At 39.7% G+C, this 15,706-nt stretch overlaps 1 protein-coding gene across 1 annotated transcript in view; it reads left to right on the top strand.

Moving 5' to 3' along the window:
- The window catches only part of TEX11 (testis expressed 11), a gene marked incomplete at both ends in the record, with an annotated part of 339,675 nt that overhangs the window by 41,273 nt on the left and 282,696 nt on the right, over window positions 1-15,706 (top strand). The window contains one exon of the mRNA XM_079728048.1: window positions 11,726-11,806. Coding sequence (XP_079584174.1) covers window positions 11,726-11,806 — 81 coding nt within the window. The remainder of the gene's footprint in view (window positions 1-11,725; window positions 11,807-15,706) is intronic.

Below are 15,706 nucleotides of genomic sequence, written 5' to 3'. Positions count from 1 at the left end.
TTCTGTAGGAGTTGTTCCACTTGCAGATGTATTTCTGAGGTATTTGTGGGGAGGATTGTTATCTCCACGTCTTACTCTTCTGCCATCTTGAAGCTCCCCTCTACCTATTTATTTTTATTTATTTGTCTATTTATTTATTTATTTATTTATGGCTGTGTTGGGTCTTCGTTGCTGTGCACAAGCTTTCTTTAGTTGTGGTGAGTGGGTGCTCTTCGTTATGGTGCGTGGGCTTCGCATTGTCGTGGCTTCTCACGGTGGAGCACACGGGCTCTAGGCTCGCAGGCTTCAGTAGTTGTGGCCCGTGGGCTCAGCAGTTGTGGCTTGCGGGCTCTAGAGCTCAGGCTCAGTAGTTGTAGCGCACGGGCTTAGTTGCTCCGCGGCATGTGGGATCTTCCCAGACCAGGGCTCGAACCCATGTCCCTTGCATTGTCAGGCAGATTCTTAACCACTGTGCCACCAGGGAAGCCCCTACCTATTTATTTTTAGAGAGACTCCCAAACTGTTTTTTAGAGTGGCTGTGACATTTTAATTCCCACCAGCAATGTATGAGAGATCCCGTTCTCTGCATCCATGTCAGCATTTGGTATTGTGACTTATTTTAGCTGTTCTATTAGACGTGTAGTGATATCTCATCGGTTTTAGTTTGCCTTTCACTAATGGCTAATGATGTTGAATTTTTTTTTCTTTCTTTCTTTCTTTCTTTCTTTCTTTCTTTTTTTTTGCTTTATAACAAATTTAATCAGTTATACATATACATATGTTCCCATATCCCCTCCCTTTTGCGTCTCCCTCCCACCCTGCCCATCCCACCCCTCCAGGCGGTCACAAAGCACCGAGCTGATCTCCCTGTGCTATGCAGCTGCTTCCCACTAGCTATCTACCTTACGTTTGGTAGTGTATATATGTCCATGCCGCTCTTTCACTTTGTCACAGCTTACCCTTCCCCCTCCCCATATCCTCAAGTCCATTCTCTAGTAGATCTGTGTCTTTATTCCTGTCTTACCCCTATGTTCTTCATGACATTTTTTTTCTTAAATTCCATATATATGTGTCAGCATACAGTATTTGTCTTTCTCTTTCTGACTTACTTCACTCTGTATGACAGGCTCTAGGTCCATCCATCTCATTACAAATAGCTCAATTTCGTTTCTTTTTATGGCTGAGTAATATTCCATTGTATATATGTGCCACATCTTCTTTACCCATTCATCCAATGATGGACACTTAGGTTGTTTCCATCTCCGGGCTATTGTAAATAGGGCTGCTATGAACATTTTGGTACATGTCTCTTTTTGAATTATGGTTTTCTCAGGGTATATGCCCAGTAGTGGGATTGCTGGGTCATATGGTAGTTCTATTTGTAGTTTTTTAAGGAACCTCCATACCGTTCTCCATAGTGGCTGTACCAATTCACATTCCCACCAGCAGTGCAAGAGTGTTCCCTTTTCTCCACACCCTCTCCAGCATTTATTGTTTCTAGATTTCTTGATGATGGCCATTCTGACTGGTGTGAGATGATATCTCATTGTAGTTTTGATTTGCATTTCTCTAATGATTAATGATGTTGAGCATTCTTTCATGTGTTTGTTGGCAGTCTGTATATCTTCTTTGGAGAAATGCCTGTTTAAGTCTTCTGCCCATTTTTGGATTGGGTTGTTTGTTTTTTTGCTATTGAGCTGCATGAGCTGCTTATAAATTTTGGAGATTAATCCTTTGTCAGTTGCTTCATTTGCAAATATTTTCTCCCATTCTGAGGGTTGCCTTTTGGTCTTGTTTATGGTTTCCTTTGCTGTGCAAAAGCTTTGAAGTTTCATTAGGTCCCATTTGTTTACCTTTGTCTTTATTTCCATTTCTCTAGGAGGTGGGTCCAAAAGGATCTTGCTGTGATTTATGTCATAGAGTGTTCTGCCTATGTTTTCCTCTAAGAGTTTGATAGTTTCTGGCCTTACATTTAGGTCTTTAGTCCATTTTGAGCTTATTTTTGTGTATGGTGTTAGGGAATGATCTAATCTCATACTTTTACATGTCCCTGTCCAGTTTTCCCAGCACCACTTATTGAAGAGGCTGTCCTTTCTCCACTGTACATTCCTGCCTCCTTTATCAAAGATAAGTTGACCATATGAGCACAGGGAATTATAGCCATTATCTTGTAATAGCTTTAAAGAGTATAATCTGTAAAAATACTGAATCACTATGCTGTACACCTAAAGTAATATAATATTCTAAATCAAGTATACTTCAATAAGAAATATATATGATATAAAAAATTAAAAAAAAAACCAAAACAAAATGGGAACAACCCGAATGTCAATCAGTTGATGAATGGATGAGCAAAATGTAGCATACCCATATAATGGAATATTTAATACATGATACAATATGGATGAACTTTGAGAACACTTCGCTAGGTGAAAGAAGCTAGATATAAAAGGCCATGTATTGTATTATATGATTCTGTGTATATTAAATTTCCAGAATAAGCAAATCCATAGAGATAGAAAGTAGCTTATTGGTTGCCAGGGGCTGGAAGAAAAAGGTGATGGGTAGTGGTTACTAATGGGTACAGGGTTTTATTTGGGGATGATGAAAATGTTCTGGAAATAGTGGTGATGGTTGCACAACCTTGTGAATATACTAAAAACCACTTCAGTGGTTTTAAAATGCAATTCATTGTGCACTTTAAAATGTTGAATTTTATGGTATATGAATTATATCTCAAAACAAAAGACCTATGAATGGGGCTTTTCCATGGAGCTGCCAGACTGGTCAATTAGTGCTGATTCTCTGGGGAATGGGTCTTTTTTGGCTCCTCCAAACTCATTCTGTCCTTTTCATTGCCTCCTAAGCTAATATGGTTCCCAATCTACTGGTTTTCAAGGCTTTTGCAGGGCTGGAGAGGGGGATAAAATGAGCAATTTAAAATACTACAGGCTTGTTGCCCTTACCAAGTTCTTTTATTCAAGAAAAATCAGCTGATTTTCTTGAGTAAACACCTCTAAGATCATTGCAAACTCTTTTTTAATTTCCAGAGTTCTGAAAAAGTTAATTTTGACAATTTTTGCCCAAGTCCTCATTGCTTTCCTCGAGGAATGGAGTTTCAGAGATCTTTAAGTCACCATTCTAGGAGTGATTCTTCTAAAGTTGATTTTCATATGTTGATCTTACATCTTTTTTTTTTTTTGGCTGCGTTGGGTCGTGGGCTTTCTCTGCTTGCAGTGGCAAACGGGGCCTACTGTTTCGTTGCAGTGCGTGGGCTTCTCATTGTGGTGGCTTCTCTTGTTGTGGAGCACAGGCTCTAGGCGTGTGGGCATCAGTAGTTGTGGTGCACAGGCTTAGTTGCTCCACGTCATGTGGGATTTTCCTGGACCAGGGCTCAAACCCGTGTCCCCTGCATTGGCAGGTGGATTCTTAACCACTGTGCCTCCAGGGAAGCCCGATGTTACATCTTATCTCTTTGCTGAATTCACTTATTACTTCTAGAATTTTTTGGTAAATTTCTTGGAATTGGCTGTGTAGACTAACTATCATGTCATCTGCAGATAGGGACAGTTTTATTCCTTTCCAATCTGTATTTTCTTTATTTCCTTTTCTAGCGTATTGTGCTGGCTGGGACTTTCTTTTTTTTTTTTTTTGCGGTACGCGGGCCTCTCACTGTTGTGGCCTCTCCCGTTGCGGAGCACAGGCTCCGGACGCGCAGGCTCAGCGGCCATGGCTCATGGGCCCAGCCGCTCCGCGGCACGTGGGATCTTCCCGGACCGGGGCACGAACCCGTATGCCCTGCATCGGCAGGCGGACTCTCAACCACTGCGCCACCAGGGAAGCCCGGGACTTTCAATACTATGTTGAATAAGAGTGGTGATGGTGAATGTAATTTTTTTGGACATGTTATAATGGAATGTGTCAACCATGGTATAGCTACATAACTCAGTTAACTAATACTTTACAAATTACCAGTTCATACTGTTACAAAATCATGCATGGGTAAAAGATGGAGTCAAAATGTAAGATAGATCCATGGGTTTTAATGTAAAAGTTCATTTGTATGGTTCCAGAATTCACACTGCAACTAACCTTGAAGAAGCTGCCAGTTGCTTAGTTTTGGTGTTGTATCAAAGAAGAATAGCTTCAATTATCTGAAAAGACTATTTTCCAACTACATATATTTGTAAGAATGGATTTTCTTCATATACTTCAATCAAAACATTATAGTAGGTATAATGCAGAATCAGATATGAGAATCCAGGTGTTCTATTAAACCATTTACAGATTTGTAAAAATGTAGTACAATGGTACTTTTCTGCTAATTTTTTAATTTTTGGAATATATAGTTTTCACAAGAATGTGTTATTTATATTAACATATTCAACCTTATTTTTCAATGAATAAATACTTTTTAAAATTTCAGTTTTAATTTATAATATGGTAAATATTGATAGCTTTGAGGTAGATAGGCAAAATCTCTGAGTCCTCAATATTTTTTTTTTAATTAAAGAAGATGTTGGGGGTTTCTCTGGTGGTGCAGTGGTTGAGAGTCCGCCTGCCGATGCAGGGGACACGGGTTCGTGCCCCGGTCAGGGAAGATCCCACATGCCGCGGAGCGGCTAGGCCCATGAGCCATGGCCGCTGAGCCTGCGCGTCCGGAGCCTGTTCTCTGCAACGGGAGAGGCCACAACAGTGAGAGGCCCGCGCACTGCAAAAATAAATAAATAAATAAATAAATAAGAAGATGTTGGGGGTAGGAGTTTATTAATTAATTTATTTATTTTTGCTGTGTTGGGTCTTCGTTTCTGTGCGAGAGCTTTCTCTAGTTGTGACAAGTGGGGGCCACTCTTTATGGCGGTGTGCGGGCCTCTCACTATCGCGGCTTCACTTGTTGTGGAGCACACGCTCCAGACGCGCAGGCTCAGTAGTTGTGGCTCACGGGCCTAGTTGCTCCACAGCATGTGGGATTCTCCCAGACGAGGGCTTGAACCCGTGTCCCCTGCATTAGCAGGCAGATTCTCAACCACTGTGCCACCAGGGAAGCCCAAAGTCCTCAATAAATTTTAAGAGTTATAGGGCCCTTAGACCAAAAAGAATCAAAACTGAGACTTCCCTGGTCCAGGAAGATCCCACATGCCACGGAGCAACTAAGCCTGTGCACCACATCTACTGAGCCTGCCCTGTAGAGTCCATGAGCCTCAACTACTGAGCCCACGAGCTGCAACTACTGAAGCTTGCGTGCTCTAGGGCCTGTGTGCTGCAACTACTGAGCCCACGTGCTGCAGCTCCTGAAGCCTGCGTGTGGCTAGAGCCTGTGCTCTGCAACAAGAGAAGCTACTGTGATGAGAAGCCTGTGCACCGCAACGAAGAGTAGCCCCTGCTCTCCACAACTAGAGAAAGCCGCCACACAGCAACGAAGACCCAACACAGCCAAAAAATCAATCAGTCAATGAATCAATCAACTACTAAAAAAATAAGAGAATCAGAACTGTTTTGGTGTAGGATTGGTCTAGAGCCGTGATTCTCAAAGTGTGGTTCCTGGACCAGCAGCATCAATATCACCTGGGAACTTGTTTGAAATGAAAATTCTTGGGTGCCACCCAAGACTCAATGAATCAGAAATTCTGGAAGTAGGGTCCAACAATCTGTGTTTTAGCAAGGGTTCCATATGATTCTGTTTATGCTAAAGTTTGAGAATCATTAATATACCATATTCTGTCAGGATGTTTGACAATGAGAAGAAAAATTGAGTTGTAGCTGCTGAGAGAAGCACAGTCAAAGGAACGTTATTTTCAAAATAGAATATATAGGAACACATTATAGGTAGAATACAAAAAGGCAGGAAGAAGATTGGAGGAGTTGGATAAAGAGGAAGGCGTAATTAATGGGTCATATACCAGAAGGAGATGGAAATGAATCTGATCAAATACGTGTACAGAGGGATAAACATTTATGTAGTGCCTGCTATATAAGTAAATGCTCTGTGCACTAGAGATAAAAAGACCAGGGAATTCCCTGGCGGTCCAGTGGTTAGGCCTCGGTGCTTTCACTGCCGTGGCCAGCTTTCAATCCCTGGTCAGGGAACTAAGATCCCGCAAGCCAGCAGTCCCCAACCTTTTTGGCACCAGGGACTGGTTTCGTGAAAGACAATTTTTCCATGGACCAGGGAGGGGTGGGATGGTTTTGAGATGATTCAAGTGCATTACATTTATTGTGCACTTTATTTCTATTTATATTACATTGTAATATATAATGAAATAATTATACAACTCACCATAATGCAGAATCAGTGGGAGCCCTGAACTTGTTTTCCTGCAACTAGACTGTCACATCTAGGGGTGATGGGAGACAGTGACACCCGAAGTGTGTTGCTTATGTCCAGTCTACTCCGTAATCTCGTTTTGGTTGCTGTCACTGCAGAAAACCCTGCTTCACAAAGATAGGATGTTGGAAATGGAAGCAGGCTTTTCAGTGCTTTTGTGGCAATCTCAGGATTATTCCGCTTTGACTTTAATCCATAACGTATGGAGATTTGAAGTTGTCTCAAACATACTTTTAAGGCCACCGTCATTTGCAGTCTCAAGCAGTTGATCCTCTTCTAGCATGGACAAAGTCGATTCACCTGGCTTATTCACAAATGGGTTGCAGATCCATTCCTTCCCCGTTCGGGGGTCTTTTGTAGTTGGGAAGTAATGCTCAAACTCTTTTAAAAGCTGAGATAGGTGATCATTTACCAGCTGGGAGAAAGAAGGCCCTGGCTCAGTCTCTTTCAAAATCTCTCCTAATGTTTTGAAATATGTGAAAAATCCCAATGTTCACTCGTCACCCCCATAATTCCAGTTTGGCTTTGAATGCAGCCACTTTATCTGCTGACTTGAACACAGTTATCCTTCTCCTCTGAAGTGACAGATTGAGTTCGTTGAGCAGGTTGAATACGTCACACAAGTATGCAAGTTTTGTGACCCATTCTGTGTCACTGAGATGTGCTGCCAGTGGTGACTGTTTTCTAAAAGAAATCTCTGAAGCGGCTCTCATAACTCAGGAACTCTGGCCAGTGATCCACCCTTAGAAAGCCATCTCACTTCTGTGTATAAGAGAACACGTGTGTGCTCTGTGTCCACCTCCTCACAGAGCTGCACGAACAGATGTGAGTTAAGGGCACGTACTTTAATGTGGTTGATAATTTTAATCACATCCTGCAAAATGTTGCTAAGTTCAGGTGACATTTTTCGGCTAGCTAGCATTTCTCTATGGATGACACAGTGCGTAGACTCACATTCAGAAGCGACTTCTTTGACCCCGAGTAGTGAAACCAGAAAGCCATCCAGTCATGGCAGCTGCTCCGTCCGTGCATATACCGACACAAAATGACCAGTTCAGTTTTCCTGGTATGTAATTATCCAAAGACTTGAATAATTCTGTAGCTGTGGTGTTGGTTAGCAACAAAAGTGCACATAACATATCCTCATGCACATCCTCCTGAAAAATATGTCACACTAAAACAAGCATTGTTGCCTTGTTGTCAACATCAGTAGACTCATCAACTTGGATTGCATACCATGGTGACTCATTAATCCTCTCTAACAATTGTGCCTCAGTATCCTCTGCTATTTCATCAAGTCGTCTAGTATGGTGCTAGCCAAAAGAGGAACGTGCCACCTCTCCTAAAAGTTCACGACAGATGTCCTTAGCAGCAGGCAGGATCAACTCTTCACCAGTAGTAAAGGGCTTCTTAGCTTTAGCAATGTGGTTAGCCACTAAGAATGATGCTCTTAGTGCAGGCACATTTGATGAAGTGGTGGCCTTCAATAATTGCTTGTGTTCTTCATGTTCATGTTTTTTTCTTTTGAAAAACTCCAAAGGCTTATCTTTTAATGCAGGGTGCTTGGTCTCCATGTGGCGAAGCAGTTTTGAAGGTTTCATGGCTTCGTTGGTTAGCCGGTCACCACATATTACACAAAGCAGGCTTGGAGAATGTGAATCACCGTTGCAATGAACCCATAATTTAAGAAGGACTCTTGGTATTTTCTTTTAAATGCAGCTTTCTTTTTGTTGTCAGTCTTAGAGTCTTCTGCTTTCTCATCATTGGGTCTTTCCCCCTTTTCGAAGAAGCTCTCTAGCACGTTTGTTTTTTACTCATTTTGGCTAGGGTTAGCTTGTGGGCTTACCAAAACTGTGATTGAGACCAAGTGCACAGTGCGGGAAAGAGGCGTGGATGGAAGTGGTAAATAAAATAATGGGTGGGCCATGCACAGACTAAAATAAGTGTCGGATCCTGACTTAAAGCCTGCCACCAGATGCAACTGTACAATTGAAGTACATCAACTCACTTGCCACTATAAAGCCTGCCACCAAATGCAGCTTAATTGTCAGTCGCCACTCACTGATAGGGTTTTGATATGAGTCTGCAAGCAATTGATTTATTATGGTCTCTGTGCAGTCAAACCTCTCTGCTAATGATAATCTGTATTTGTAGCCACTCCCCAGCGCTAGCATCACTGCCTCAGCTCCACCTCAGATCATCAGGCATTAGATTCTCATAAGGAGCATGCAACCTAGATCCCTGACATGCGCAGTTCCCAGTAGGGTTCACACTCCTATGAGAACCTAATGCCACTGCTGATCTGACAGGAGGTGGAGCTCAGGTGGTAATGTGAGTGATGGGGAGTGGCTGTAAATATAGATGAAGCTTCGCTTAGTGGCCTGCTGCTCACCTCCTGCTATGTGGCCTGGTTAGTGACCCCTGCCGCAAGCCACGTGAGTGGTGTGGCCAAAAAAAAAATCATGTTAATGTGTGGTTCCTCTCTTACAGGAGCTTAAGGTCAGTTTTGTGGAAGATACAGATGTATAAGCAGATACATTACACTAGGATAATTGCTTTCATATGAATGAAGTTCCAGTTCCACAGTAAAACAAAAGGTGAACAACTAATTATGCTGTGAAAATTAAGAAGATTGTGGATTTTTTTCTGGTTAGGAAAGGGACATAAGTTAGGTATTTTACACTGCAAAGAAGAATTAGACGTTCAGGAGCGCATGAGTTTTTTTTAATAAGGTGGAAGGTGAAGTAATTTTTGGGAGAGGTGCAGTAGGAGGTTGTGGTATGTTATGGAGCACTTGAAGAATACGAAGAAGGGCTGGAACATCTGGGTGGGAAATGACCTAAGAAAATCAACAAAGAAGGAAACTAATTTTTACTGAGCATTTACTATATACTTGACATGGTACTAGGAGCTGTAACATTCTTGTTTGCTGAGCTAAAGTGAAGGTCCAGTGGAAGTTAGCATAAATTTTTAGTGGATCCATTCAGCATAGTTTACTCTCTTTGGATTGATTGTGTTGTCATCATCACTTAGTAGCATATTAGGTGATAGTCTGTCTAGCATTTAATTCCTTGCATAATGGCAATAATCCTTTGTAGCAGCAGTTCAGGTCCAACCTTGGAGTCTTTCTTCTCTCTTCTAAGGAAGGGAAACTTAAGATTCCTTGATCCATCAGTATAAGTTATAATACTTTATAGACCTGCTAGCATATGATTTTACAAGCAGTGAGTACCACACAAGAACAGATAACTTCCTTTGTTACAATTCTTGGCACTGGTGGTAGTTTTGACTGTTAAATATGTTAACATTTTTGTATACTGCCTTACAGTTTATGAAGTGCCTTCATATCTGTGATCTCACTTGATCCTCATAAGATCAATCCTATGTGGTAGACATTACTATCCCTATTTTACGATTAAGGAAATTGAGGCTCAAAGAGGTTGTGACTTGCCTAAGTTCACTGAGCAAAGAAGAGGGGAAGCTGGGAATCCAAATCCTATATTCTTTTTACTACATCAGTATAGGCTGGGCATCATCCCAGACCTAATGATTCAGAATCTCCAAGTGGTGGGACCTGGGCATGTGATTTTCAGAAAGCTCCACTGGTAAGTATGATGCTCACCAAAGGTTTCTACAGCATTACATCATGCTGCCTCTTCCTTAAGACTTCTTTTACTGGAATTCTGTATCGTTTGGATTTGAAACATTGATTTCTGGCCCAACAAGATGAATAAATTTTCAAAACTAGCTTGAATTATTAGACCTGTTATTTCCTCTGAGATAAAATCTCAGTATACTTTTTGTTGTTGAAAGAAAAAGATGTTTAATTTCAGATTGTTTACTTAATTCAAATTTAGAAATTAAATAAAACAATAAAGCATGATCCAAACTCTATAAATATAAACCTAGATGGTTTTGAAAGGAAATACATCCGAATATCAGTAGTGATCATCTGAGTTTGGAGATTACAGTTGATTTTATTCTTTAAAAATATTCTGTATTTTTAAAGATCTCTGTAAAAGTCATATATTCTTTTTTAACAAGAAAAAATCAATAAATTGTATTTTATCAATTTCGCATTGAATAAGTTTTTTAATAGTTGCCTTCTACCTCAGTAAGTTTTAGGAAAACATGAAAAGACCTTTGGACTTTGTAAAACCTGAATATTGATAGACACTTTATGGATTCTTTGACTATTAAAGGCTTGTATTGTTTTGTATCTTTTAAGAACAGAAAGCATCCTCCTCTGATATTGATGTTTGTCACTCAGTGTATCTCTTTTATAATAAGATTTTCTTCACCTTGAATAATGAATCAATTAGCACATATTCATCAAACATTTATTTGTATAGATGGGAATATTATTTTGTAATCTCTATAGATAATTGAGATTTGGCTTATTGAGATTCTTGTGCTTACAGTTTTTTTTTCTCCTTTAACAAAATCTAGTATTAAAGCCTTAGAGAAGGGTATCTACTCAGCAAAATGTCAAGCTTAAGATTCAGCAAGTAGATAGAGGAGAAAACTAGAGAGAAGCTGGCTTCTTACATTCTTCATCTTTCCTTCTCTCTACTTAATTCTTTTATTATCCAAAGCACAAAAATATTTGACACCACATAAAGAAGAGAAAAGAAAATAGTGAATATAGGGATTTTTTCCTTGAGAAAGTACTTCAGAAAATTATTTTTTTGTGTGTGTCCACGTTTCTTTTAATATGCCTCATCAGCTAAATTCTTTAATGACTGAAACAAGCCTCTTCTACAAGTGTGGAAGTAATGTGTGATTGATGTTTTCGTTTATTTGAGTGTCATGGAATGGTAGAGCTGAAAGAAATCTTAAGGGATAATTTAGTACAGTATCCTCGTTTTATAGATGAGGAAGCTAAAGCTGTGAGAGCATAAGGTTCAAGGTTATACGTAATAAATATCAGAGTAGCTCTTCTAGCTCCAAGATAGGATTGCACTAAACTGCCTTTCGTAGCAGATGTTCACAGCATTTCAGACTATGAAGTTACTATGAACCTGTTTTAGGACAAAAGACTGCTATTTAATGTAAAAAACTCCTCTAATGTGGAGACAAATACAAGAGCTCTTCAAGCTGGGGAAACATCTATCAGACATCGCATTATATCATAATATAATAACATAAGATTGTATAATACACCAATTTTGATATTTCCAGAAAAATGAAATAACTCTTGTCATTCAGTGTCAACTTTGTCTCACCCAAGATTCTTATCACTTATTTCTCTGTATTTTGAGCTGGCTATTATGTTTAGCTCAACCAGTTAGCATTGCTAAGAAGATTAGAAAAGAAATTAAGACTTTTTAACACCAGTTAAAAATATGTTAGATTTTACTTATAGACAAATAGCTTGTTATTTCATTTTAACCAGTTACTGACATTTTTTTGCTTTCCCAGGCAGTTGCTCAAGAGGATTTTCAAAGAGCATCTACATGTATACTGCGCTGTAAAGATATGTTGATAAGGCTGCCCCAAATGGTGAGTGAAATCTCTGCCTTTATTCTCCAAGCATTTGAAAATATGCTATATCAAGTTCTAGGAAGAATCATTACTACTTCATGTGATCCTTTAGAGATTATATTTTAGATCAGATCTACTTACTTAGCCAACCTTTGAAATATTTTGCTTCCTTTGTTCTTTACTAGAAAGGGTTTTTGAAAAAGTGATATGGGTTCTTTCTTTTTTTTTTAAAATAGATTTGATTGGAGTATAATTGCTTCATAATGGTGTTAGCTTCTGTTGTACAACAAAGTGTATCAGCCACAGGCATACATATATCCCCATATCCCCTCCCTCTTGAGACTCCCTGCCACCCTCCCTATCCCACCCATCTAGGTGGTCACAAAGCACCGAGCTGATCTCCCTGTGCTATGCAGCAGCTTCCCACTAGCTATCTGTTTTACATTTGGTAGCGTATATATGTCCATGCCACTCTCTCACTTCATCCCAGCTTATCCTTCCTAACCCTGTGTCCTCAAGTGCATTCTCTATGTCTGTGTCTTTATTCCTGCCCTGCCACTAGGTTCATCAGTACCTACCTTTTTTTTTTTAGACTCCATATGTATATGTTAGTATACAGTATTTGTTTTTCTCTTTCTGACTTAACTTCACTCTGTATGACAGACTCTAGGTCCATCCACCTCACTATAAATATATCAATTTTGTTTCTTTTTATGGCTGAGTAATATTCCATTGTATATATGTGCCACATCTTCTTTATCCATTCACCTGTTGATGGACACTTAGGTTGCTTCCATGTCCTAGCTATTTGTAAATAGTGCTGCAATGAACATTGTGGTACATGTCCCTTTTTGAATTATGGTTTTCTCAGGGTATATGCCCAGTAGTGGGATTGCTGGGTCATATGGTAGTTCTATTTTTAGTTTTATAAGGAACCTCCATACTGTTCTCCATAGTGGTTGTATCAATTTACATTCCCACCAACAAAGCAAGACGGTTCCCTTTTCACCACACCCTTTCCAGCATTTATTGTTTCTAGATTTTTTGATAATGGCCACTCTGACCGGTGTGAGGTGTTACCTCATTGTAGTTTTGATTTGCATTTTTGTAATAATTAGTGATGTTGAGCATCTTATCATGTGCCTCTTGGCCATCTGTACGTCTTCTTTGGAGAAATGTCTGTTTAGGTCTTCAGCCCATTTTTTGATTTTTTTTTTTTTTTTTTTTTTTTTTTGCAGTACGTGGGCCTCTCACTGTTGTGGCCTCTCCCGTTGCGGAGCACAGGCTCCGGACGCGCAGGCTCAGCAGCCATGGCTCACGGGCCCAGCCGCTCCGCGGCATGTGGGATCCTCCCAGACCGGGGCACGAACCCGCGTCCCCTGCATCGGCAGGCAGACTCTCAACCACTGCGCCACCAGGGAAGCCCCAGCCCATTTTTTAATTGGATTGTTTGTTTTTTTGATTTTGATCTTCATGAGCTGTTTGTATATTTTGGTGACTAATCCTTTGTCCATTGTTTCATTTGCAAATATTTTCTCCCATTCTAAGCATTGGCTTTTCGTCTTGTTTATGGTTTCCTTTGTTGTGCAAAAGCTTTTAAGTTTCATTAGGTTCCATTTGTTTATTTTTGTTTTTATTTTCATTACTCGAGGAGGTGGGTCAAAAAAGATCTTGCTGTGGTTTATGTCAAAGAATGTTTTCCTATGTTTTCCTCTAAGAGTTTTATAGTGTCTGGTCTTAAATTTAGGTCTTTAATCCATTTTGAGTTTTTTTGTGTGTGTGGTGTTAAGGAGTGTCCTAATTTCATTCTTTTACATGTAGCTGTCCAGTTTTCCCAGCACAACTTACTGAAGAGGCTGTCTTTTCTCCATTGTATGTTCTTGCCTCCTTTGTCATAAATTAGGTGACCACATATGTGTGGGTTTATCTCTGGGCTTTCTATCCTGTACCATTGGTCTATATTTCTGTTTTTGTGCCAGTACCATACTGTCTTGATTACTGTAGCTTTGTAGTATAGTTTGAAGTTGGGGAGCCTGTTCCTCCAGCTCTGTTTTTCTTTCTCAAGATTGCTTTGGCTATTCATGGTCTTTCGTGTTTCCATAGCAATTGTAAAATTTTTTGTTCTAATTCTGTGAAGAATGCCATTGGTAGTTTGATAGGGCTTGGAATCTGTAGATTTCTTTGGGTAGTGTAGTCATTTTCACAATATCTTCCAATCCAAGAACATGATATATTTTTCTATCTGTTTATGTCATCTTTGATTTCTTTCATCAGTGTTTTATAGTTTTCTGAGTCCCAGTTTTTTGCCTCCTTAGGTAGGTTTATTCCTAGGTATTTTCGTCTTTTTGTTGTGATGGTAAATGGGATTGTTTCCTTAATTTCTCTTTCTGATTTTTCATTGTTAGTGTATAGGAATGCCAGATATTTCTGTGCATTAATTTTGTATCCTGCAACCTTACCAAATTCCTTGATTAGTTCTAGCAGTTTTCTGGTAGCATCTTTAGGATTTTCTATGTACATTATCATGTCATCTGCAAACTGTGACAGTTTTACTTCTTCTTTCCCAATTTGTATTCCTTTTATATCTTTTTCTTCTCTGATTGCCATGGCTAAGACTTCCAAAACTATGTTGAATAAGAGTGGCGAGAGTGGACATTCTTGTCCTGTCCCTGATGTTAGTGGAAACACTTTCAGTTTTTCACCATTGAGTATGATGTTTGCTGTGGGTTTGTCATATATCGCCTTTATCGTGTTGAGGTAGGTTCTCTCTATGCCCATTTTCTGGAGAGATTTTATCATAAATTGGTGTTGAATTTTGTCAAAAGCTTTTTCTGCATCTATTGAGATGATCATATGGTTTTTATTCCTTAATTTGTTAACATGGTGTATCACATTGGTTTGCGTATATTGAAGAATCCTTGCATCCCTGGGATAAATCCCACTTGATCATGGGGTATGATCCTTTTAGTATGTTGTTGGATTCTGTTTGCTAGTATTTTGTTCAGGATTTTTTTTTTTTTTTTGTGGTATGCGGGCCTCACTGTTGTGGCCTCTCCCGTTGTGGAGCACAGGCTCCGGACGCACAGGCTCAGCGGCCATGGCCCACGGGCCCAGCCGCTCTGCGGCACGCGGGATCCTCCCAGACCGGGGCACGAACCCGCGTCCCCCGCACCGGCAGGAGGACTCTCAACCACTGCGCCACCAGTGAAGCCCTGTTCAGGATTTTTGCATCTATGTTCATCAGTGATATTGGTCTATATTTTTCTTTTTTTGTGATATATTTTTTTGGTTTTGGTATCAGGGTAATGGTGGCTTGGTAGAATGAATTTGGGAGTGTTCCTTCCTCTGCAGGTTTTTGGAAGCGTTTGAGAAGGATCAGTGTTAGGTCTGCTCTATATGTTTGATAGAATTAGGCTGTGAAGCCATCTGGTCTTTGACTTTTGTTTGTTTGAAGATTTTTAATTACAGTTTCAACTTCATTATTTGTGATAGGTCTGTTTATATTTTCTAATTCTTCCTGGTTCAGTCTTGGAAAATTGTACTTTTCCAAGAATTTGTCCATTTCTTCGTGGCTGTCCATTTTATTGGCCTATAGTTGTTTGTAGTAGTCTCTTATAATCCTTTGTATTTCTGCAGTGTCAGTTGTGATTTTTCCTTTTTCATTTCTAATTTTATTGATTTGCATCCTCTCCTTTTTTTTCTTGATGAGTCTTTCTAAGGGTTTATCAATTTTGTTTATCTTCTCAAAGAACCAACTTTTAGGTTTATTGATCTTTGCTATTGTTTCCTTCATTTCTGTTTCATTTATTTCTGCTCTGACCTTTATGATTTCTTTCCTTCTACTGACTTTGGGTTTTCTTTGTTCTTCTTTCTCTAGTTGCTTTAGGTATAAGGTTAGATTGTTTATTTGAGATTTTT

This window comes from Hyperoodon ampullatus (assembly GCF_949752795.1).
Source record: "Hyperoodon ampullatus genome assembly, chromosome: X".
Taxonomy (NCBI): domain Eukaryota; kingdom Metazoa; phylum Chordata; class Mammalia; order Artiodactyla; family Ziphiidae; genus Hyperoodon; species Hyperoodon ampullatus.
This window is presented reverse-complemented; position numbering and strand designations above follow the sequence as displayed.